The sequence below is a fragment of the Tympanuchus pallidicinctus genome, unplaced genomic scaffold, assembly GCF_026119805.1.
Source record: "Tympanuchus pallidicinctus isolate F22 unplaced genomic scaffold, pur_lepc_1.0 scaffold27, whole genome shotgun sequence".
Lineage (NCBI taxonomy): Eukaryota > Metazoa > Chordata > Aves > Galliformes > Phasianidae > Tympanuchus > Tympanuchus pallidicinctus.
In genome coordinates, this window is record NW_026294744.1 from 4,339,165 (window position 1) to 4,364,283 (window position 25,119).

Sequence of the window (25,119 nt, forward strand, 5' to 3'; positions counted from 1 at the left end):
GTCTGGTATGATACTATGTTTTGGCTTTTGGATAGAAACAGTGTTGATAACAGGCCCCTGTTTTGGTTCTTGCTGAGCAGTGCTGCACAAATCCAGGGACGTTTGTGCTTCTTGTGCTGTCCTGCCAGTGGAGAGGACTGATGGAGCACAAGGATCTGGGAGGGGACAGAACCAGGACAGATAGCCTGAACTGGCCTAAGGAATATTCCACATGATGTGACATCATGCAAAAAAGCTTTTAAAAACTGAGGCAATTTGGCTGGGGGACAGGTGCTGCTCAGTGACTGACTGGGTATCATTTGGTGGGTGGTGAGCAGTTGTGTTGTGCATCACTTGTTTTGTAGGTATATACAATATTGTTATCATTACTGTTTTCATTTTCTTCTCCTTTTCTGTTTTATTAAATCTTTTTTTTTTTTTAATTTCAGCCCACAAGTTCTTTTTTTTTTTTTTTTTTTTTTCCCCTCATTCCCTCTCCCCTCCCACTGGGAGGAGGGAGTAAGCGAACAGCTGTGTAGATCTGAGCTGCTGCTGGGTTAAACCACAACACATCATCAGGGCTTTATTTGTGGAAACATTTTGAACATAAGTATGAAAATATGAGATACCTCATTGTTCAGACAGGAAGGAGAAGAAACATTCATCTTAGGAATTAAATAAATGAACTATAATGGTTTTGTATACCCTGCCTTTACTCTTTAGCCTGTGTTAAAAAGCACTTCAGCAGTGCAGGCAAAACACTAATATGGCAGAGTGCAAAGCCTTTCTTTGCTGTTCACAGATGTATGAGGCTTTATCCTAAAAAGTTGTTTGTTAAGTCCAAGAAAAAATTCCCAAGCCACCTGGTTTATAGTCATGGTATTACCTGAAGTATTTAAATCCTGTTTCTATGTTAAAAGAGGGAACAATAATCCTAGTCATTTTGCTTTCTTGAAAATCCCAAGTTAGCTATGGAAAAAAGAAAAATACTCTTCTCTTTGCCTGATTAAATGTAAACTTGGGTGATTAGGAGCCATGCTGAACCTGATCAGATGTGGTGAAATCACCAAGTGGGTATTAACCTTCTTAACTGATATCAATCCTTAGGAATAAAAAAAACCCCAAACATCGTACAAGTGTTTCCTCTTGTAAAGAGTTTCCCAAACATATCTTTCCAGTTCCATAGCAACAAGTGGAGTCTTTAAGTGATATCAAGATATAAGTTAATTTTACAGTGCAATATTTTATTGACACTTTTATACCAAATAGAAATATACTATGCAATCAGATGTTTTTTTCAACTTCCCTGGCACGCACTTACCGTATTTACTTACTGTTGCTTTATATATTTCTTATGTGAAGACTAATAGATCTTGCAAGGTCTGCAGCTTTTAGGGCCAGGACTGTGAGTAGGATGATAAATCTAGCAAATCAACTTTGGTCCAAAAGAAAAGGTCGTATTTGGTGAATCTGTTATTAATGAACATCATATGTAGCTATTCCTCTTTGAAATCTGATCATAGTTTTAGTGACTAGCCTGCTTTTTAAACACTTCAATCTGTTTGAATCCACAAAGATGATTGTGGATACAGCATTGTCAAATATACTTGAGGTAAGTGGGTAGAACTTGTGAATATCTGGAAGATCTTGAACGGAAGTCCCAGCTCTTCTATAACTAGTGATCATTTTGCTTTTGACTTCAGTGGACAAGGCTTTCATTCCCATTAAATGAAAGTTCTAAAACTGTTCAGTGAGTTGCAGAATAATATAGCCAAATCTCTGTGATCCCTAGTAAAAAATAAATAAATAAATAAATAAATCTCCCCAGCTACACTTGCTTGTTCTCTTGTCTGCTGTGACTGAGAAGTTAAATGAAGACTTAAGGGGGTCTCCCATTTACTGATAAATGTGCCAAAACTTTTGTTTGCATTTTCATTTTAAAGTTATCTTTGCTAGTAGCCTTCTGTGAGTCCTGTGTTCCTTATGAGCGCAGTCTGGAATAGGAACAGTATTACAGCAGTGTCTGTTATCAGCCATACCAAACTTGGATGATGAAAAGGGTAATCCGCTACCCTTCTCTAAGGCTTCTATTCCATCTGCAAGTACCCTCCCCAATCCGTACCTGTACATTCATTTAGCATTTGAAATAAGTCAGTCAAGTTGATGTTAAAGTTAAATGTCAACTTGGTGGCGGCAGTGGAAGGTCATAAGCCTTCACTTTGGGATTGTGATGTGGGTTGCTGAGTTTCTCACCTGCAGGTCTTGAATAAATAGCAGAAGTTAATCGCCCAGCATTTCTTAGGCCAGCAAATGAATGAGTCCAAAGCTGTGAACAGATTCTCCTGGGTGCTTGTGTTATGGAAAAAATAAGAACTGCTGTTGAGCAAGCAGCTTGTCCCATTTGGACCTCTGAAAGATACTGGAGACTGAAACCTTTCTGCTGTTTTGATTTCTTTAGAGCCAGCGTAAAATCAACTTTTTAGATTATTTACTGCTCTTTCTGTAGATCTGGCTTTTTGACTGTACTGAGATGGTTGTGGCAAAAGTAGTACTGAAACAAGTTAGATTAAAAAACTGTTTGCCTACAGCTGAACACATCTTACACAAAGCAGTTCACAAGCCTTTTATTGCAGTGGTCTTTGTTTCAGCTTTTAGTTTGTTTCAGTTTAGGTGTGTCTGGCTGCCATAACTACTGGGCGTTATGCTGCCTTTTATGTAGACTCCAGGATATGTTCCAGGAGCCTCAGGTGCAAATTCTAAAAAATTAATAGTATGTGGGAAAAGGGAATTGGAATCTTGTTTTGGAAGGCCTTCTCCTTGCCTTCTAGAGTTACTGCCGATGAATGTTAAGGTAACTGATAAACCTAAGATGAAAACTCATTGCATTTGAAAGAATCTTTTTCATTTTAGTATGATTGCATACGCTTGTCCCCTTTTAAATATTGTCTTGGCTGTAAATATTCTAGGCAAGGGATAGAATGTAATTTGTTGTTAATGTCATTGTCCTTTCTTGGCTACTCTATTTGACAGGACTGGGGATGCACCATTCCCATAGGGCTTCTCTGTATGCTCAAGAAAATGCCAGACTGCTTTGATTTGCTTTCCATTTAATAGAGACAGGTCTGTCAGCGCTGAGCGGATGAATGAGCAGATGGATTTTCATGGTTGACTTGGTCAGATCAGCTCATGTTGTCTTACTGGATATATACTCTACAGTGATGCTTGGCAGCCCGTTAAAAACATAAATGTTTGTCTCACATACGTCTGCAACTTTTGCTTGCCTGTTAAATACATATGAAATAAAAATCTTCAGAAATTGGAGTAGTGACCTCTATGCTACACTTCCAAGATTTCTTTTTCTGCAAAAATCCCATATTTCTGTGTCAGAAAGTCCTGACAGCTCATGGGATGCTATGTTTTCCTTCTGAATTGTCATGTTGATTTGTTGTTGCATGCTGGCAAAGAAGTGTGGACTATCCTGCATCTCTGTGCTTTGGAGGGGAGAAAGTGCTCAGAGAGAGAGCATTGCCCTAAGGGCAGCTAGCTTCAGGCAGTAGGGTAAGCTTGGATGTGTTTTGGCAGATTTTTGGCAGATTTTTGGCAGATCTGTGTAGCCAGCCTTGGGTCTGAGGAGCTGGACTAGTTGCTGGAGCCAGAGTCATTGCAAGATTTTGGCACTCTACCACCTTTCTAAGAGCAAGATGAACAGACATTACTTCGCACCCTTTCCTGGTACTGAGCTTTGACTTGGGCTGAGTTTACAACCTAGTATCTGCTAATTTCAGTCATGATACGTACTAGTAAAAATTCCATGAAACGGGGTAGAGTGCTTTGCATTAAATCAGGAACTTGCAGCTTATTGATTGTTGTTGTGGTGTTTGTTTGGTTTTTAGATACAGAAATCAATATAAACCTTTTCTCTTCCCATCACCAGTACATTACATTAGCTTGACACTTTTTGTAATGCTGATTCAAAATTTAGGGTTCTAACATCTTTAGCTTTTATAATATTAATATTTAGAGGATGCACGTGTGTTTTGTTCTTGTAGTTAAAACAGTTAAGAGGAAGTTTTTACTGGGATTTGAAGTACTTCAGAGGTACGGTGAAAGTAAAATTAAAAATTTTCCTGGAGATCCTCAGCATTTTCTTACAGCATAGCGTCATTAACCTCTATAAGAGGACTTGTGCTTGGAGTTTGCTCTCAATGCCTTTTTAAAATTAATTCAAGCAGCTTATTACAGCTGTCTATGAAGTATATTCGTACCAATGATAAATATCCATGATAAAAATATCAATGATAGCCTTGGTGGAGTTAGTCATGCAGACGATACAGAGGTTTAAAACTATATAGGTTTTTGGAAAGACACTGAAGTAGTGGTAGTGAGAATTGTTATCTTTGCAAAAGTGGAGGAAAAGGAAATTGCTTTTTGTGGTGGAAGGAGCTAAAGATGGCTGTTGGTACCCCAAAGCTTGTTCTTGCTGTCTGACCAATTTGTTCAATTAAGAAACTGCTAGAGCAACAAATTCCGTCTCCCTCACATCCATAAACTGCCATAAAACTTGCTATAATAGCTCTTCTGTGCTGTATGAAGTATTTCAATTTATGTCTAACACACATGTTCAAAGGGTCATGAAGCAGAAGGAGTTTTAACATCCTTCCCAGCTTAGGAATGTAACTAAACTTATGATTAACTGCAACATTGATGTAATTTTTTTTCTAAACTTTGCTTGATAACTGGTTCTAAGCATTTAGCACTACTTCTTTATTCTTTATTTTAGCTGATCTTTTCTTTTTAGGGATCTTTCATTCTGTTAAGTAAAAAATTTTAAGTAAAGCATGAGAGAGCAGAACAAACTGGGACTGTGTTTGTAGAGTGAGAAGGGCATAAGTTCCTGAAGTCAGTGAATTTAGAAAAACATAACATTCATCATGAGTGCTTCTAAGGCTCCACTTTGGAATTATACCTGCCTGGTGCAGGGGAAGCTAGTAAAGAGACAACTAGCAATGTGATAAATGCAAGAGGAAAAAGTTCCACTGTTGGAAACTGTTGGGCTTCTCAAAAGTTGAATGCACTGTGTGACGAAACAGTTTTAAAACGACTGTACTCTAGTGTATATGTTTGGTGTTATTCTGGTTTTGTACAAGAAGGAGGAGTGAAGAAGAAGGGGTGGGGGGGTTGGGGAACAGCTTTTAGTGTCTTTCTTGATCCTTTGAACCCCAAACTTGTCAGTGTAAATTCTTTAAAACTGGCCTTTATTACTAAACGGCTGAATGGCAGCTGGGTCTGGAGATGGTAGGAGGAGCTCCTAACTGAATTTTTAAGCTGTTCTGTGAAAAATTCTTGGATGCTGTTCAGTCTCTTCCTCCTCTCTTTCTTCAAGCTTACTTCCCCTGAACTGTTTTCTGATGAATGTGATCTGGGAAACTGAAAAGAGGTGCTACTATGAGATATGCCTGTAATCCCATTGGATTTCATTTAAAGGAGAATAAGAATCTATTTGTTGTTTTGTTTTAGAGATGGCTTTTGAATATCAACAAAATAGTAAGTCTTATAAGTCATCCTTCCCCTGCTGCCCAACTAACAGCTTGTATTGATTTTGATTAGATTTCTTTTCAGGAGTTTTTCAAAGGCTTATGAGTTAAGCCGTGCAAGTGAGGCAATGACAACACCTGTATGAACTGAACAAATAGCATAGCATTGGCAACCATGTAGAATTCATGCTGTCCTGTGTGAAAAGTAGGGGGAGCATGTCTAAATATTATAGCATTCCATTATTTGGGGAATAAGTGGACATGGTGAGGAGAAGTATACAGTATATCTCAAAGATTTTCAAAGCTGGGGTTCAGGTGGGTTTTATGGTGAAGTGCTTCAGCTGTCTGTATGTGTATAATTAATGTGTCTGTCATATTCAGTGTTTCCAGCATAAGATCTGTGGTTTTTTTGTCACTTGAGTTGTTCTGCAAACATATCCAATTGTATTACATTTCTGAAAGTCATGTTTCTGTGGATAAAACTGTAGTAGATGCTTTGCTCCTTCTCATTAGAATGTTCTTTTGTGCAGATCATCAATTCCAGCAGTTCCAGTAATACTGTATGTTCCCTTCTGCAATAACCTACTGATGGCCCTGCCAGGCTCTTTCCAGTGCCTCTGGTGTCACAGCAGCATAGTTACAGGCATTGCATGAATCACAGAATCATAGAGTCATTAAGGTTGGAAGAGACCACTAAGATCACCTAGTCCAACCATCAGTCCATCCCCACTGTTAGTTTAAAGTTGTGACACCTGGCAAGAAAGCAATCTAATGCAAAGATGTACCTTTCACAGGTCTGCTAAAAAGAATCCAGCAAAACAAACTAAAATTTAATCAAATTACATTATTTTGAAAATTACATTCTAGGCTCTCTTTAGAGCTTCATTTTCTGAAGATTTTCACTGTGAAAAGATTTAGTGTAGCTGTAGCAAGTAATCCAAAATTTTTTTTTTTTTTTTTTTTTTTTTTTTTTCATCACCACAAATGATCTGAACTTTGAAGATTGAAATTTGGAAAGGCTGGAACTGGCTGCAAGAATGAACTAAATGATTCTATTATTCTAAATGGAAGACAGAATTTATGAAGTCTGAGAGAGGGTGAAAGCAAGAAAAAAAGCAAGCAAGGAAGTATTTGCTTCCTGATCTGAAAACTGAAAAACTCTGTCATCTTCTATGATCTTCATACCCTACTTTGTACAGACTCAGTGTTCCTGATGTGTCATGAGGGTTGCTACTGAGTTTTGATGTTGGATAAGTCTTCAGTTAAAAGAAATCCTAGAGATGGACCATAGCTTGGCTAGTGTGCGAGAAATGTGCAAGAATTTGCCAGGATTGACAAAGAAATGGGGCAATGGGAGACTCCTAAATGGAGTCAGTAAAGTCGGGGAGCAGACACCAAATGGAGATACTGGTGAAGAGGCTCAACAGAGATTGCTGACTGGGATGGTAGCATCAGAGCAGATGCAGATTTGTAGATGATACAGATTGGTGGTGCATGTGTTAGTGAGGGGAAGACTGTCACTGCACAGTATGCTCCCTGAGAAGCGTGGAACTCTTAGTTACTGATGTAGGTCAGTACTTCAGTTCCAGGAGTGCATGCAGGCTCTGAGAAGAATGTACAAGTCTTGAAGCATAAGTAATTTAGCATGAGATCGTGGAGCTGCTGCGCAGAAAAAGCGCAGGCCTGATGTGTGTGAACAGTGGAGTAGTAAGAGTGTGAGTACCAGTGCTGTGCCAGTGCCAGGGAACTCCAGTACTGGTGAAATACTGAGAGAGTGGGAGGGGACAAAAAAAAAAAAAAAGACACAGTTTGCAGTTGTCCAACTGTGGGAGGCACAGAGACCTCCTAAAGGAATTATTCTGCTCAGTTGTGTGTGAAAGGTTAATGAATGACAAATTTAAAGTGTGTCGATTTTTTGATGCAAACAACTTATATACATATACTAAGTATTAAAGAGTAGTAGAAGCAGGCATGTCAAGAACCAGAGGATGGAAAAAGGATAGTAGATGAATTAAATGAAGTTGCATATTTTTAGCCAAGAAGTTGTTCTCAAAGCATGGTATTCCCCTGGGTGCTGCCTAGTCAAATATGGTTGACTGGGTATTATAAAAAAGTACCAGGGTGAAATGTCTGTGATGCATAGGTGGTCATCCTAGCTGACATAATTCTTTCTAGCCTTAACTCGCTAGCTGAAAACTTTCTATGGATGGCATAATGGTTTTCAGCTTGCTCCAACTGTAGAAGAGTGCATTTGCATTTTGACTTCAATAAGGAAATTCAGGTTGGCTTTAGGATTGCTGAGAGTAGGTAATTAGTACTTAATGCAGTTTATTAGTTTTTCTCACGTGCAACAAAGCACGCCTAATGTAAAGCCAGCCAAGTGAATCAGCAGCAGACCTGGATCCCAGGCTTAGGTAGATGTTTTCTTGAGAGAAACTCGTCTGTCCCCTGAAAACCAGCGTGCTTTCCACTCTTAGGAAATGATAACACGTTATCATTTCCTAACTCTGGAAAGCTGAAGGTGGCAATATAAATTAAGGCCAGAAAGTCACAAAACTGTTCACTGAGAGCCATGGGATCCTGAGAAATTTTGTGCATGTGCACACACCCCCATAGATTTTATATATGCTGTGTATATCCATACATACATTTACACATTTATAAATACGTATATTAAACCAAACAACAACAAAACAAGGGTTTTGCCATACAACTTCTATGTGAATCTAAGAAAATGCTTTTGTAAGGCAAGTGTTTCTCTTCAGTCATAGAACACTGTGCTCAGCACTGGCAGCAGCAGTTTATCTAAACTACACTACTGGCTTCTATTACTGGGGACCTCTTGGGATTTTGATATCTCTCCTACTTGTTAGAAGACTTAAAGGTCAGAACAGCGAACGTGTTGATCTTCTGTTTACCATACTTTCAATCCCAAGTATCTCCTAGCAGCACTGCAGTCACTTAAAATAGTTCATCTAAATACAAAAGATTAGTACTTACCCTCTGGTTTTCATATTTTCTCATTAAATTAAGAAATCTCTTAATGCCAATTAATAGATAGTCACTTCTACAATATTTGAGGTAGCATAACTGCAACTCTTTTGCACATAAGTAACCTTATAGAAAAATGGGACTTTTCGGGTACTTCTGGCTTTTATTTTATGAGTTTGGCATGTATGCTGCTGCTGTGTAGTACCAGGAAGACGAGTATAGGAATGCTTGAGTGAATTTTTTTAAGGAACTGAACAAATCAGATCAACCTGTGAAGGAATTTTGATAGCTGATTCTAAACAGTAGCTAATAATGTGTATGAAACACTGAGAATTCATGTTTGAAGTTTTGTTGTTGGTTGTTTTTTTTTTTTGCTTTTCTTAAAGTGATTTATTTATTTGTTTTGAATGTATCCTTTCATAGTGACTGATGCTGAACAAATCGCTGCAGGTGGATTCAGCTCCAGTCATCCTTCCAATGTGCCAGTAGCATTGGGATTGCATCATACAAATTGATGTTATGGGAAATAAATCAACAGGCTTGAATCAAGTGGCTGCTGTTACCCTCTGGCACTGTGGTGAAAGAAGGAGGTTAATTTGTGAGCTCTGGAAGACACTGCCCATGTCCTAGGTGGTGTCACCTGTCTGTGACCCATGTGGCTTATTGTCTGGCAAAAAAAAAAAAAGAAGTTTTAGTTCATCTTACTTGAATAAGTTTCCCATTGCGTTACAGTGAAGCTCAAGGGCTTAGCACCTGTGGAAAGGATTTGCAGTGAGCTGCAGTGCTCTGACCCAGAAGCTGTGCTGCTTGGGAGTCAGATGCTAAATGAGTAGGGAAAAGTCTTCTTCCCAGCTTGGGAGAAAAAGAAGTCACAGCTGATGAGAGAGAGGCCACTGCCTGTCATTATCTATCACAGGGTGGGAATGGTGTTATGTGAGAAAGTTGTAGCCAAATGTCTCTTGATCTACTTCTCCCTACCAGCGTGTGAATTAATTTTATGAGTAGAGAACATTGGTGATCAGCTTCTGTAGAGAAAGATTTGGACTTCATCATGAAGAGATGATTCTGCCTGGGTTAAAATAAAGGTTTTGTGGACACAGAGGCGGAATGGCCTGAGGTGTCTGCTGTGTGCTTCATCACCCTTGACCTGTTGTTAGCTGTACCTGGACTTTTACCCTTTAATTGTTGAGTTGTACTCGGTTACGCTTACCTTCATCCAGTCCTTCTTCCTTTCTAGGCAGCCCAACTTTGTTTCACAAGGTATTTCTGGCATCTTGTTACTATGGTGGTTCCGTGCTGTTAGGCATAAAAGTGCAAATATCACCTTAGTTTATTTTGAGAGGAATTTTTATGAGATTATTGCCCTCAGCTGCTCACAGCTTGGTCTCAGGTTTTCACAGTAACCTGATCTGTGCAGCTATGATCTTTTTCATTAGTAACACAGGAGCTTTGGAAATAAAAACCAGAGGAGTACATATGTGTCTAGTATTTTTAGAAGATATTTGTAAGGAAAAAAAAATTAACAACAAAATAATGCATTCAGCTTTCATGGTATCTGCATGATGGTGTCATGCAGTATTTTGTTCATCTTTGGTATTTTTCAGTCTTGTAGCTTTGTCCTTCTTGGAGGACTTGAAACAAAAATGCATTTACTATGGGGCTTAATGTTACTCTGTTTGATTTTGTTCATGTAGTCAATGTTTTATGATAATCTGTTATCTAATAAGCTGGCTCTACCTCTTTTCTTTGGGCTATCCAAAACAGGTTCAGGAATTAACCTGTTTGTAACTGTGTTAACTAGTCACCGTATTCCAGGAATCTCAACAGATGTTTAGGAAACAGTAATGTTAACTAAAAATATTTCTCAAAGAAGAACAAATACTTTTCCAGGTATATCAAGATAGTGCATAGCTTTGATATCAAAGTACGCTACCTGTGTCTCTGTTTTATGTACAACTTCAGAGATAAAGCTGTTCTATAGATATTTTATTTTTTGTGAAACACTGGACTTCTGTTTAACCATGTGCACTACATCAAGTCAGGTTTTTTGTTATTTCAGCTGCTTCAGTTTGATAGCCTTTGCAGAGTTGTTTCTACTTCCTGGGATTTCTTAGACTTTTTGTATTTTCTTTTTTCAATACATGAAAATGTCGTATGTAAGTACTGGTCCAGCCTAGTACTGTCAGTGTGAACGTGTAGAAGAGGGTTACCAGAATGTGCTTTCTGGGGGACTAACTTGTGAGCTTAATCGTAGAGTCTCCCACTACACTTGGGAACAAGCTTAATTCTTTCTTTCTGCCTCCACAGTGACATGCAGATGTGTTGTGTTCTCTTTTTATCCCTGGTGATATTCTGCCTTCATGGGATTTTTCACAGAGCATTTGTAGGCTTCATGGGATGAAGGTTTCTCATTGCTGGTGTGATGGCTTTGAGTTCCAGTTCCTGCTGCATGGTATTTTTCTGCAAACAGCTACCAGATGGATTAATGTGTGCATTCATCTAATGTGTTTGTATTCCAAGGGATTATGTTAAGAGAAATGCATGTCAGGGTACGGGCAGCAATCTTGACTTCACTGTAGCTAAAACATACCCACACATAAGGAATAAATGAAGCTTTGCTTCCATGAAGGGTCTTGGGCAGCAAAATCTGATCCTTACAAAAACATGTCAGGAATCTTTATTGGCAATGTGTAGTTTCTGGAGTCAATATTAAATATGCATTTGGTACCTTTGGGTAGTATTTTTCAAAGAGATTTGTTATTTTCTTAGCAGGTTGAAGTTGAAGTTTATCGAAGAGATTCCAAGAAGCTTCCTGGGCTGGGAGATCCTGACATTGACTGGGAAGAGAGTGTCTACTTGAACCTCATTCTACAGAAGGTAACAGTGATGCTTACTTAATTTTCACATGTTGTTAATGGTGCAAAGGTTTAAGGGAAAGCTTTAGTCTGTCCACATTCCTCTCTACTATTGGGAGGATTTGAACATTTCTGGAAAATGGAAACAAAACGTGTTTTTTGCTTTTGTTAGAGTCTGAATGAACAAAACCAGGAATAATTGTTCTTTTCTAGTAGAGTCATAAGAGCTTTCTTCAAAATCTTTGAATGTATCCTGTAAAGCTGAGCTGAATATTATCTGAAAGCTCTGCAGAATGGAAGGCTTTGTCAAGTATAATAGTTTTTGAGTGTGAATAACTATTTGACCAGCAGTGATTTCGTTAGTTCGCAGTACAGCCGAGAGAGGGAACTGCTAAATGAAACCGCAGTGGGATTTTTCTGCTGTATACATCAGAGCTTTATTAAGCCTTTTCTTTCTGTTGGTGGAAAGATGAAACTAGCACATCCTATTTTTTTTTTTTAAATTATCTTGTGTTGTTCAGTTACTGTGTGTCATGTTGTTGCTTTGAGAAGGTGAATGCTGTTGGAGTCTTTCCAGATCTCTGAGAAGTTTTGTTGATTATGGTTTTAAAATGAGGCTGCTGCCTCATTGCGCACATCCTGGAGAATAAATTTTTTATTCTCTCCCCCTCTTTCTCCCCTTCCTCCCAGAACTCAAATTGCAGAAGTTCACTGCAAAGAGTGTTTTCTGTATGTATTTGGTGTTGATTTAAAACATAATCTGTCAGAAGCACTACAGTCAGAATTTGGAGATGCTGCTAGAGCTGAACACTGCTCTCCAGAGCTGTTGCACATGCACCTTCTAAGTGTTCTTGGGTTGTTTGGCAGGCTGCATCAATGCATTCTGATCTTTTTCATTTTTGCTTATGTTGATTATTGTTTTCATTATCCCGTTTTTGAAAGGAGGAAATATTTTCCATTTCTACTGTAAAGTGTTCTGTGTGTTATGCTCGTTCTCCACTTGACCAGTTGGCTTTAGTGTTAAACAATACTGACAGATGTTTCTTTACCCATAGGTTGTGCACTCTAGCAAGCATCTTCATAGAATATTTTTTCAGCGTTGCTGAGTTAGCCCACAAATTTATGGTTTTTTATTATCAAGAAAACTGTAGGGGTTTCAGGATGATAAAGAGAATAGCAATAGCAAAACATTTTACTACTTAGCCAGAGAGCTGAAAGAGATGAAGATGGAATGTGTTCTGCTATGTACACTTTGTTTTTCTGACTTTAAAACTTCATTTTTCTATCTGGTGTCCTTGTTTTAGCTGGATTATGTGGTGACATGTGCTGTGTGCACACGCTCCGATGGAGGAGATATTCACATTCACAAAAAGAAATCTCAGGTGAGATTACCCTATTCTTACTGTGGATAAGAGGTTGGCATCCAGTATTTGCTAATCCTAAAAACTGTATCAACACCAGCACAGCAGTTCTCATGCTGTGCTCTGTCACAGGTTCATCCTTCTGAAACAGCTCAGGTCTGCCTGCTGATAAATCTTACCAGTCTGCTAAATGTGGGATCTAAATGTGCTTTATAGCCCATCTCAAAAAGCCATAAAGACCTCTCTGCACTCTCAAGATTTGTATCTTTGCTTAGTGGATTCGTAAAAAGTGAGCTGAGAGGAGTATGTCTGACTGTTAGGGTGAAATCAGAGGTTCACCCAGTTTGTACAAGTCGTGAGTTTTTAAAAAAAAAAATCCTGCAGGATACATTTGTGATGTAGCTATATTAAACAGTAGGCAATTTACTGATTAGCATCTTATCTTTTTATTGCTTTTTATGCAGTTCTTATTTTCTTCCTTAAATTGCTTATTCCTTACATCAGCCCACAGAGGACTTTCATCACTGATGTGTGCAGCATACAGTTAATCCAGGGTTTAACGTAAGGGAGGAGACTGAATGATAAGCATGAAGTGGATGGGAATAAGAAACCCTAGACTTTTTCACTTTTTACAGCAGTTCTTGCAATACTTTTTCCTGGTTGACAGAAATTCTACTCTAAAAGGTTTCTGTTGCATAAACTGTTTGTCCCAGAGATTTCAACTTCTTTTTTTCTCTCAGCTGCTTGTGTGGCTTTAGCTAAAATAAGTCAGTGTTTTAAAATCCTTTAACCAGTTTTACTTCATTAAAATAAATTGTTTTGCCTACAAAGAAAACTAGCACTGCTGATTATTTCATTTACAATTTGCACGTCAGGCACAAAAATCCCTCCTAGTTTAAGGAGGGATCCCTAGTCAATGTTGTAACGTGATGCTGTTAAGGCAAGTCTTTTATTTCTCATTACTGTTTCTGCTTTATACAAGTTCAGATTTCACCCTGAGTTAACTTCTGCAAAATTCTTTTGAGAAAAACAAATCTGTAAATATTGAGAGTGCCTTTGAAAACTAGGAAGATGAGAATAAGAGGCCTGCCCAAAGCACTTGGGCAATGTTCTGTGGAAGAGTGAGGTTTTCTCTTCCTCATTTCTTGAGGCTCATAATGTGAGGCTGCTTACAAATTTTGCTTTGTTTCTTCCTATCTAGGAGAAACTAGGAACATTAAAATTTACCTGGACATCCTAATATTGTGAAGCTGTTGTATAGAGAGAGGAGAAAGGGCAATTCTGTATACTGTAGAAAGCATGTTTGCATTAGGACATTATATTGAAACATGCATGAATCAACTTCTTAAGATCTATATTACTGTTCTGATTGTTGTGGCTTTAGAAAGTATATATTATGGGTTTTTTGTTTTGTTTTGTTTTCTTTACATTGTATGGCATAGGAACAAAGATGCCTTGAAGATGTCCTTGTTTCAGGCATCAGTCCAAGAAGCAGCAGAATTTCTTTTTAGTAATCTATGTGTAAATCATGTATTTGGTTGAATGGCTTGGAATGAGGATGTCCCAAGCTTGACAGCTTGGGTGAATTCAGATCTTTTAGCCCATGGTGAATGCGTTGAGGAAAATTGGTGTGTTTCGTTAATTCAAAGCTTTGTAAACAGAAGTGGAAGCAAAGAAAGCTACTTAGTATAAATTCGTCTCCTTTTTAAGCTGTTTGTAGTCCTGTTGGACTGCTGAAATCTAAAGCTGACAGCTTTTAAAATGTTAGTAGTTTTGGAGAGGAAATGAACAAAGAGGGGATGAGGAATTGCTTCAGAGGGGGAAGACTGTACTACAGGAAGCACGGTGGCGAGGGAAAGAAACAGAAGTGGAAGGTGGGGATGAGGAAATTGAGTTCTTGTCTTCTTGAGAGCTCTCATGTCTCATTACTGAGTAATACTGGTCTTATTGTGAGACTGAGCAAACAACAACATTCATTGTACAGTGTCAGGTCAGCAGCTTCACAGTAACTCTCTTGCTGTGTTTGTGCATTAACTTAACGACAACTCAGGATGGTTTTTGGTTAATGAAAAGCATTGCCATAGAATCACAGAATCACAGAGACACCAAGGTTGGAAAAGACCTACAAGATCATCCAGTCCAACCATCCACTATCACCAATAGTTCTCACTAAACCATGTCCCTCAACACAAAATCCAAACGTTCCTTGAACACCTCCAGGGTCGGTGACTCTACCACCTCCCTGGGCAGCCCATTCCAGTGCCTGACCACTCTTTCAGAAAAGTAGTATTTCCTAACAACCAGCCTAAATCTCCTCTGGTGCAGCTCAAAGCCATTCCCTCTACTTCTATCACCAGTTACACGAGAGAAGAGGCTGACCCCGGCTCACTACAACCTCCCTTCAGGTAGTTGTACAGAGCAATCAGGTCTCCCTTGAGCCTCCTCTTCTCCAGACTGAACATTCCCAGCTCCTTCAGCAGCTCCTCATAATCCCTGTGCTCCAGACCCCTCACCAGCTTTGTCGCCCTGTTTTGAATCTGCTCCAGGGCCTCAATGTCTTTCTTGCAGTGAGGGGCCCAAAACTGGACGCAGTACTTGAGGTGCCAAAGCTGAGTACAGGGGGACAATCACTTCCCTGCTCCTGCTGGCAGTGCTGTTTCTGATGCAAGCATGAGAGGTTGGTGAGAGCTCAGATGCGTACAGAAACATCTACCGTGAATTAATTGATTGTTTGCACATGAAAACTCATGAATTTCATGAGTGGAAGGTTCTGTCATTATTGTAAGGTGAGCTTTGCTTTCAGGATGTCCAACCCAAGTGCAGGTGCTGGCTGATTGTGCAGTGTTGACCATGGTGTTTAGGCATTGCTTGCTTGGAAATTGATGTGCCTGTTCCTGGGCACATTTAACTGAGAAGATGTAATTTTCTTTTTCAATATCTTTCTCAGCAAGTGTTTGCATCTCCTAGTAAACACCCAATGGATAGCAAAGGAGAAGAGTCAAAGATCAGCTATCCCAACATATTCTTCATGATTGACAGTTTTGAAGAGGTGAGTTACTTGCTGCAGTGGGGTTTTGTCCTATACTGGTCTAATATCCTAAGGAGTTGTTTTCTGGCACTTTTGAAGAAATACTTTTGGCTATTTGAATATTGTGCAAGTCATGGTTATTATATATAGTATACATAGTGTGTGTGTGTATATATACACTATATATATATATGAGACCTTCCTCATTATTTAATATCTCTGAAATCTGGATTTAGAGCTTTGGTATAAGTCTTTCATGAAGGATTGAAGCAAGAGAGGATGATTTTAAGAGATGCCTATCCTAATGCATGATGTGCAGTGAGTCTAGAGTCTGTGATCTTTGGAAAGGCTGGGATGGAGCCTGCAGATTCCTTGCATTTTCCCATTAACAATGAATCTGCATTAGACATAAGGAGAGGGAACCTGAAAGTGTTTGAACTTCGACAGCTGCAATTTTCCTTTAAGTGTTTTGTCTTGCATCATCCAGGTTTTCAGTGACATGACTGTGGGAGAAGGAGAAATGGTCTGTGTGGAGCTGGTGGCCAGTGACAAAAGCAACACTTTCCAAGGGGTGATTTTCCAGGGATCCATCCGTTATGAAGCACTCAAGAAGGTCTATGACAACCGGGTAAGGTGATCTGAACAACAACATCTTGTAGCAGTGATGTTAACCATAGTTTTGGTACTGAGATTGTTGGCTTTTTGTCCTGTTAGATCATCTTCATCATAATTTATCCTATTTGGCTTTGAAAGCTGCTCCATAGTTGGTGCTTTTTGTCTCAAATGGCTGAAGTTTCTCAGATCAGGATATATTAGTCTTGTGTTTGCCAAAAGGAGTAAAGGTGGTAAGCGTGGCAGGATGTGACACCAAAATAGATGTGAATAGCACACTTCTGTGAGCCCTTCCATTTTTCTGAAACCTCATGAGTTTTTTCTACTTAACTGTGAAAAGGCATGTTTTACAGGGAGATCTTGAACTCTGATATCTGTTATATTTAAAATATTTCTATACACAAGTACAGAGGACACTATGCTGAGTTTCATTCCTGCAAAATAAGTTTTCATTGTTTTTGGATAGGAATTTGAAATGCCATCTCTCCCAGCTTCAAATTCAGTACTTAGTTTTGAAGTTGAGAACTTAGTTTTTGAAGTTGAATTGGCAAGCGCCAATAAATTTCACCAAAGATTTGCTGCGAAGACAGTACTGAAGGATTAAAAAGAAAAGAAAGCCAATCAGTACCCACTGTGACTGTAAACTTCTTCACTTTTCTTTGTTTTTACCCCTTTCAATAGAGATTCTGAACAATTTCTCTTCTCCCAATTTGAAACGAGAGTTGTTTTGTAGTTTTTCTTCCAAAGAACATGAAACTAAAGTTCTCTCTGTCCTGCTATCATCTTACTGTCTGAAATTATCAGCAGATGAGACTGCAGAGTCTCTAAGGACTAAATAAGAAAGTCTTGCAGCAGAGAGACGGCATTTGATGTGTTAGTGTTGTGTTATAGCTGAGAAATTGGCCATGTTGACTTTGCTTGACCATGCTGCAGTACTATTCGATGAAAAATTGAATGGTTTGTTTTAATATTTGATTACAGGTAAAGGTAAATCTTCTGACTTCTTTGTACTGTCAGAAGAAAGCAGCAGTAAGCTATGTGTATTTTGAAGGTTACTTGGGTTTTAGTTGTCTGCTTTAATTCTTAGTGCAGTATGGATTGTTATATTATGAACAAACTTGGCTCCTTAAGGGGCTAAAGTGCTGAAAGTTGTGATAAACCACTGAAGTTTGTGGATAGATCCTTCTTATTTTACTTGACTAAACCCTGACCATTTTCATATTGTTCTGTTCTCTCTTCCATTTCTCAGTTCAGTTTTTGGTTCAGTTGTGTTGAGTGGAAACAGAACCCTTCTCTCTGCTATGAGTTCAAAAGCTGTCAGGGTTTGGTGGCAGGTGATGTTGTCGTGCAGGTGTTAATTGTGCATCAGCACTCTGTCATTATGCTTTGTGCTTGACAATGTGAATATAAAAATGTCAGAATTATGCTTCCCGTAAGATAGGCACACAAGCCCATTCTGCTCAAGTTTAGTTGTCTGTGATGTTTTGACTCAAGCAAACATTCCTGCACACCTGTGAGGAGCTGTGCGTGTTCCAGTCTGTGTTCCAATGTGCCATGGTGTGTTGGTTTGGGAAAAGACTTGTTATCTCAATGTGTCATTGGATAACTCTGCTTTTGGGATAGCTGAAGGAGTTGATTCTTCTCTGAGCCACTGTTCTTGTATCTGTAACATTGCTTTCCCTTTAGAATTTGCTTCATATTGGGGCTTAAAATGCTTCCTAAGAAGCAAGATATTAACCATTAATCGCAAGGTTTTTACTTGTACTTAAATAAAATCATGTTTTGTATCTGGGAATTAAATTGTGTGTATTTCTTTCTTATCTCATGCACTGTAGGTGAGTGTTGCAGCAAAGATGGCTCAAAGAATGTCCTTTGGCTTTTATAAATATAACAACATGGAGTTTGTCCGAATGAAAGGGCCCCAAGGGAAAGGACATGCAGAGATGGCAGTGAGTAGAGTTCCTACTGGCGACACTTCACCTTATGGAACAGAAGAAGATTCAAATCCAGACTCCCCAGTTCATGAGAGAGTAAGTAGGCTGAGGTTAAGCATATGTTTTACTTCAAAGTCAGTTGAGGGACTAAAGCTGGAATTGTCTGACATGATGGTTCTGAACTTAGTTTTACATGAGTATATTTTGAATATATTCAACGTATCACAGAATCACGGAATGGCCTGGGTTGACAAGGACCTCAAAGACCATCAAGTCTCAACCCCCCTACTATGTGCAGGGTCTAGTGGTTACTAGACCATGCTGCCCAGAGCCAGGTCCAGCCTGGCTTTGAATGCCTCCAGGGATGGGGCATCCACAGTCTCCTTGGGCAGCCTGTTCCAGTGTGCCACCACCCTCTGAGTGACAAGCTTCCTCCTAATATCCAGCCTTAAGCCTCCCTTGTCTTTGTTTAAAACCATTCCTCCTTGTCCTATCACTATCAACCCATCTAAACAGATGTTCTCCCTCCTATTTATACACTCCCCATGTGCAGATGGATTTTAGTCACAGTTTTCCTTGAGCAAATACTGAATACAGAGAAGAGTGCATGATTCATATTTCTGGAGGAGTGTTTTGTTGAAACAGCAGCAGTGTTGATGCTGAAAATGATGGAGCTGCCTATTTTCTATGAAAATTAATTCCATTTCTGTACAAGATGGGGTTTACCTAGAAACATGGAATTTGTGTATGGTGTAGCTTTCTTACTAAACCTCCCAGGTAACTTTTGAGGAGTTTTATGGAGAGATTTTGCCAGCAGCAGGAAGATTGTAATATTGCAGCAAGGCCTATACATCTAGATGCAGAACTGTGATTATGCATATGCAGAATTCTAAAGCAAGCGCAGTAAAATACCAATGAAGTATCCAGAGATTCTGATTTGGCCCTTAATCAATCCTACGCGTTGTTTTTAGTAATGATATTTAACCTAGTTAATGGGGATTAGACAGCGTTTGCCTTCAAAATATCTGTACAGGTGTGTCCTAACCCCAGGCTGTGTGATTACTGATTCCTACGTAACATCACTAAGCCTGTATTTGATAGACCCACAGAGCTGCTTTCAGATGTGCCCATGGAAGAGTATGACTTCTGGATTCTTAAAAGGCCAGCTGAGCAGTCACACTGAACACATTAATTGAATGTGTCTCTTCTGTACTGTAGAGATACAGTCTGTGGAAACCATGCCTGGTGGAACTTCCTGAGCTGATAGCTACCAGGCTTCCACTGTCTCTGTTGATGTATTGTTGTTACTCTTTGCTGATGGTTTTGATGGCCTTTTGTCTGTTTCTGGTTTACCCTCCAGGTGTGATAAGAAATGACTATGGAATTAAAAAGAAATTGAGACAAGCATAGATTAAAGATCAAGTGCAATTATGGGAAGATCATTTGGGTGATCGAATGCCTTTTTTTTTTTTTTTTTTTTTTTTAAATATATGTTAATGACAGAGGGATAACATAAGGGCTTCTTCAGTGCAACACCAATGTGGTTTAGCTATCATTCTCCACTGCATATCACTTCCCTCCATATTTACAAGGACAAATACAAGCAGTATCAGATCTCATTTTAGGAAACGTTATGGGATTGTTAAATCAACAGTGTGAGAAAGGAAGGCTGAGATGAAAGAAATTATTTCTATAGAGAAATAATACACATACAGTTGAGCATTGATTGGGCTTTTGTGTCATGCTCTTGGGTTAGGTAATTGCCTGGTGACCCTGCTTCACAGTGACGTTTATGGTGATCTCATGTGGCATCCATTTAACCTGGGAAACAACTTACCTTGTGCTTACCAAGGAAATGATGATGCACAGTTTTGTGTTCACTACGCACGTTCTTAGCTTATTAAGTCTTCTGCATTTCAACACGCAAAAATAAGATTGACATTGTTGGTGCCTAAATAAGTTATTAATCCTTTGTGATTACAAATTTTTGTGTAAAGTGATCACATGACAGCTTTGAAGAGAAAGGGTTTTTTCATTATTTTTCACATGACAGTTAAGGGTGCTGATGCATCAAAATATCTTATTTCGATGAGCAGCTTGAAGCTGAGGTGACTCTGCAGTTGACATTCTCTGACCACTATGCTAAAACTTGCAGCTAGATGCCAGTTGTGATTTAGTTTTAAACGTGACTGCCTTGTGGCACATTTCAGACTAAAACGTTCTATGCTTCTAATAAGACATGAGCAAAATTTTCTCCAGCATTTCTTCTACTCTCTTTCAGCTCACGTCTTTCAGCACACCACCAACCCCAGAACGCAACAATCGCCCATCCTTTTTCTCCCCATCTCTTAAGAGAAAAGTGCCACGAAATCGAATTGCTGAGATGAAAAAATCCCACTCAGCGAATGACAGTGAGGAGTTCTTCAGAGATGATGATGGTGGAGGTGAGACAAGTAACATCAGCTAAACAGACTTTCAGAGAGAAGGGAAAAACACATCTGTGGAAAGGGATCCCAATGCTGGATTTTTCAAAAGGTTTGCAGCATGAAAAACAGCTCCACGGAAAGTCCAACTCTGGTGCCACTCCAAAACTGGGTTCACAGATTTAGCATCTATATGAAGGCAGAAGAAAACCAATTTGTCTCCATGTTTAATTATGTAAAGGCTACAGTGTGGATCAGTTACTATGTAGTATGATGGGAAAAGCAGCTTTCCCATGTGGAGTCCTGCTGTCCCAATTTTTTTTTCCTGGAGGCTGCAGAAGATAGGCTGGGGTTCAAAGCTTTTATCCAGCAGCTTTCCATCCAGGTGATGGTGCCTGCTCAATATACTAGGTCTGATCCTAGAATGGTAATGGTCATAATGATGAACATTCTTATTATTTTCATTTTCAATTCCTTTAAAAATGTTTGAGTGGAAAAATGACTGATTTTTCCAAACATTTTATAGCATGCAAAAATTAGAGTGTACGTATAAAATATTGAGATGTGTGCTTTTGTTTACAGTTGTGGATGTTTTGACCTTACTGTTCCTGGGCCTTATTTAAAAATACATATATATAGCTTTTAAAATGAGTATTTTAAAGACTTATGCTAGGAAGTTTAATTTACTCTAGAATGGGCTTTCCGAAAGAAGCAATACCTACATTAGTTTTCTTAATAAATTGTAGAAACCTGAATGTCTTACCAGTGTTTAATCAGGCACTGCAGTAATAAAATTTCATTATTGTTATTACTATTTTATTTATTTTTTTACCCAGAAGGGAAAAAGTTGACCTTATTTCACCCAAAGTTGGGATTATTGTAGGGAAATTCTGCTATCTCTTGGCCTTGTTGGTGGAGAATAACTGGCTTGTTTGAAGGTCAGTAGTGTTCTGGATCTGCTGCTGCAGATCTGACCCCAGTACAGACAGACCTGATGTGCACATGAACAGCCCGAGAGACTTCACTTGATTTTGCTGTGTGCAAGCATGACACAGCAGGAGAGTTGATCCTATTATAGCTACCAGAATTAGGTCATTCTGACCTGATCACTGTGGTGCTGTTGACGTAGTTCTAATATGTGGGAAGAGGGAATAGACTGGCCATATGTATTTATAGGGAAAGAAATCAACATTTTCTAATCCTATGTTATGTGCTGCTGCTTTTTTCTTTAGTAAGGCCTCTGGTTGATCAGAACCTATTTTTTAAGCAAGTGCTTCTCAGAGCTTGGATCAGACTGGTTCAGGAATATGTTTACTTCATGTGCTTTTTAGTGCTGTGGGTTAGGGCTAAGTTCGACAGAGGAATGGAGAGTACACTTAAGAACACTGGGAAGATGTAACTCATGCATTTGTGTTTACAGCTATAAAAATCTTCTTGAGCTTACAGGGGTTTCAGTATTTTTTTTGTTTTAAAGTATCTTTGTGGATCTCTAAACTAACTTTAGGGGAAACTAACCTTGGCAGAAGGTTTGGGGAATGCACGGAGACCACAGTGAAATTGCTTACTAATACTGACTCTCCCTGCATCTTGTAAATTACAATATTTTTCATAAGATGGAATTTTGTTTCTGTTACACTTCAACATGAACAACTACTTTGTAAGGATATTCTATTATTTTATATACGAAGGAGGGCTTGCATAGGATTTTGCCTGTGCAGGTTCTTCCCTCCTCCTCCCTTTCTAGCTGGTTGCTGTAGTTCATTAGCTTCAATGTAAATAGTGAGTCCTGTATTGGGCATGTTCTAACTAATTTAAAAATAAGTGGCATGCCTGTGTGATTCACCTCTTGAAGGTGAACAGTTGGGTTTCCTTTCTTTTCTTTGGCTTTCACAAGCTTTCTTTGAGTCTTACAGTGAATTACAGAAAGTACAATCGCTTTAAAATTTGCTGTCTTCTACCTTTACAGATCTGCACAATGCAACAAATCTGAGGTCACGTTCCTTATCTGGAACAGGACGGTCTCTGGTGGGCTCGTGGCTGAAACTGAACAGAACAGATGAAAATTTTCTACTCTATGCACACTTAACTTACATCACTTTGCCATTGCATCGAATTTTAACAGGTGAATTTTAAGATGCATTACCTATAAACAGAATTGTTTGGTTCTCCAAGATTGCCCCTGTGTTGTGGGATTTTAATACTAAGATAGAGGAACAAGCTTTTTTATGAAAGGAAATGTAGCAACAAACCCCATTTGCTGACTGTAGCAGCAAATCAGTGTGAACAAGCAGAATGGTGTCAAATTGTTCTCAGGCTTTGAGCTGATTTTCCTTTGTGAGGGTTCAAACAAGATGGTAGTTTTTACTTCCAGAGGAATGTTAGTGGCTTTAATACTGAGATATAAAGTTCATCTACTTCCTGAATGCAAGGCAATTCATTCTGTGCCTGTCCACTGAGCAATAGATGTATACAGCAGAGACCTCTGACTGAAAGGGCTATGGAAAGGTAGCTTCGGAATTTAGTGACCTCCTCTGCCAATGCTGAGTCCTAGATTTGTTTTCTAATTGAGTTTCTTGGATTGATCCAGGAGTCCACAGTGCCTGTAAGTCTTCTAGGCACCCGATTTCTTTAACAGGACTAAATGATTTTTTTGTGTGTCACACCATGAACAATCAGTCCTGTGTTGATGGTCTAGCGCTGCCAATTACTATATTGATGATAGTCAAGTCTATGTTTGCTCAGGATTTTCAGAGTGCATTTGCAACCCAGAAGGCCAGCTGTATCCTGGGCTTCATCAGAAGAGGTGTGGCCATCAGGATGAGGGAGATGATTATCTGTGCCCTCATGAAGCCCCATCTGGAGTGCTGCAATCCAGGCCTGGGACCCCCAGCACAGGAAGGATGCAGAGCTATTGAAGCAGGTCCAGAGGAGGGTTATTAGAAAGGTTACAAAGAGCTGGAGGATTTATCTCTCCTGGGAAGATGAATTGACGGAGCTGATCTTGTTCAGGCTGGAGAAGAGAAGGCTCTAGGGAGACATCATCGTGGTCCTTCCAGTTCCTGAAAGAAGCTTGTAAGCAGGAAGGGGAGCAACTTTTTACATGGCCTAATAGTGATAGGACAAGGGGAAATGGCTTTAAATTAAAAGGAGGAACACTTAATTTGGGTGTTAGGAAAAAGTTCTTCACTCAGAGGGCGGTGATGCACAAGTTGCCCAGAGAAGCTGTGGATGCGCCATCCCTGGAAGTGTTTAAGGCCAGGTTGAATGGGGCCCTGAGCAGCCTGAGCTGGTGGGTGGCAACCCTGCACACAGTAGAAGGGTTGGAGCTCCATGTTCTTTAAGGTCCCATCCAACCTAAGCTATTCTATAATTCTATGACTAAGGTATCACAATCAGTTGTAGTTTTCAACCTGAAGGCAGGTAACTGAGGTTTCAGTTTTTTACCCAAATAATCCTTGTATGCCTAAAATTGCAGATGAACCAAGGAAAACTATTTCAGCAGGTGTGCTAGCCTCTCTGGGATATAGCTAGCAGTATGAGGGAGCTCCTGGGACTCTGGGATACTTTAACACTATCGCTTTCTCAATTTTTTTTTAAGCATTCTCTTCTCTGTAAATAAACTGTAGCTGATAAGGTAGAAAATTATACTTACAGATGCTTCTACATTATTTGCCATTTCACTGCATATAGGATAGGAGTTGATTTCAACTGAGAAGAATTTAAAAATTTCCAGTAAGAATTGATCCTCCTATAATTAAAAGTGGATTTTGATTTGTTTCAGCAAAATATATAATTATTAGTTACAACAATTGTGTTGGCATTGTTATAGCTGATTAGCTGGTGTTATCAAGCTTGCTCTCTCTCTTGCCAGAGGCATTTTAGAGTTCATACAAAATGCATTGTTCCTGTTGGCACGTAATACTTGCTCAAGTGATGGCACAAATGCCTCCATGCTCAAATATTCGCTTTTAGCTTGAATGTACTTTCTGAGACTTAATTTCTTTGACATATGGTTGCAGGAGTCAGTGCATATATCGAGACACACAGAAATAGGACGTAAAATGTCTGGGTTATAAGGCAGGATTTTAATCTGCAGTTCTTCACTGTCAGTGTTTACTTTAGCGTGGCACATCAGGTAGAGCCTATTTGCAGTCCTTCGTGTAGTGAATGCATTAGTGTCATGCTAGCTTTCCTACAGGAGGGGAGCATTACAGAGAGATGTTGATCTCCCCTGGGTAGCCTAGGGAAGCCTGTATTGCAAAATTAAAATCCTAGGGATAGGGATCCAAGTCAAAAATATCTGGACTTTGTGTATTAATAAGACTTCCTCTGCTCTGGGCCTTCTGTGCCTTCATGCTAAACAACCCAACTCTCAGCCTTTCCTTGCATGTCAGAGGATCCA

The 25,119-nt window shown here is 39.2% G+C and overlaps 1 protein-coding gene across 4 annotated transcripts in view; it reads left to right on the plus strand.

Annotated features, from left to right (window-relative positions):
- KIAA0930 (KIAA0930 ortholog) overlaps nt 1–25,119 on the plus strand; it is a 67,322-nt gene that overhangs the window by 36,455 nt on the left and 5,748 nt on the right. For 2 of the 4 annotated variants that reach the window (XM_052690711.1, XM_052690714.1), the window contains exons 3-9: nt 11,274–11,381; nt 12,664–12,741; nt 15,668–15,769; nt 16,236–16,376; nt 18,196–18,390; nt 20,576–20,738; nt 22,684–22,839. In XM_052690711.1, coding sequence (XP_052546671.1) covers nt 11,274–11,381; nt 12,664–12,741; nt 15,668–15,769; nt 16,236–16,376; nt 18,196–18,390; nt 20,576–20,738; nt 22,684–22,839 — 943 coding nt within the window. The remainder of the gene's footprint in view (nt 1–11,273; nt 11,382–12,663; nt 12,742–15,667; nt 15,770–16,235; nt 16,377–18,195; nt 18,391–20,575; nt 20,739–22,683; nt 22,840–25,119) is intronic. The other 2 variants (XM_052690712.1, XM_052690713.1) reach the window with 2 other exon arrangements.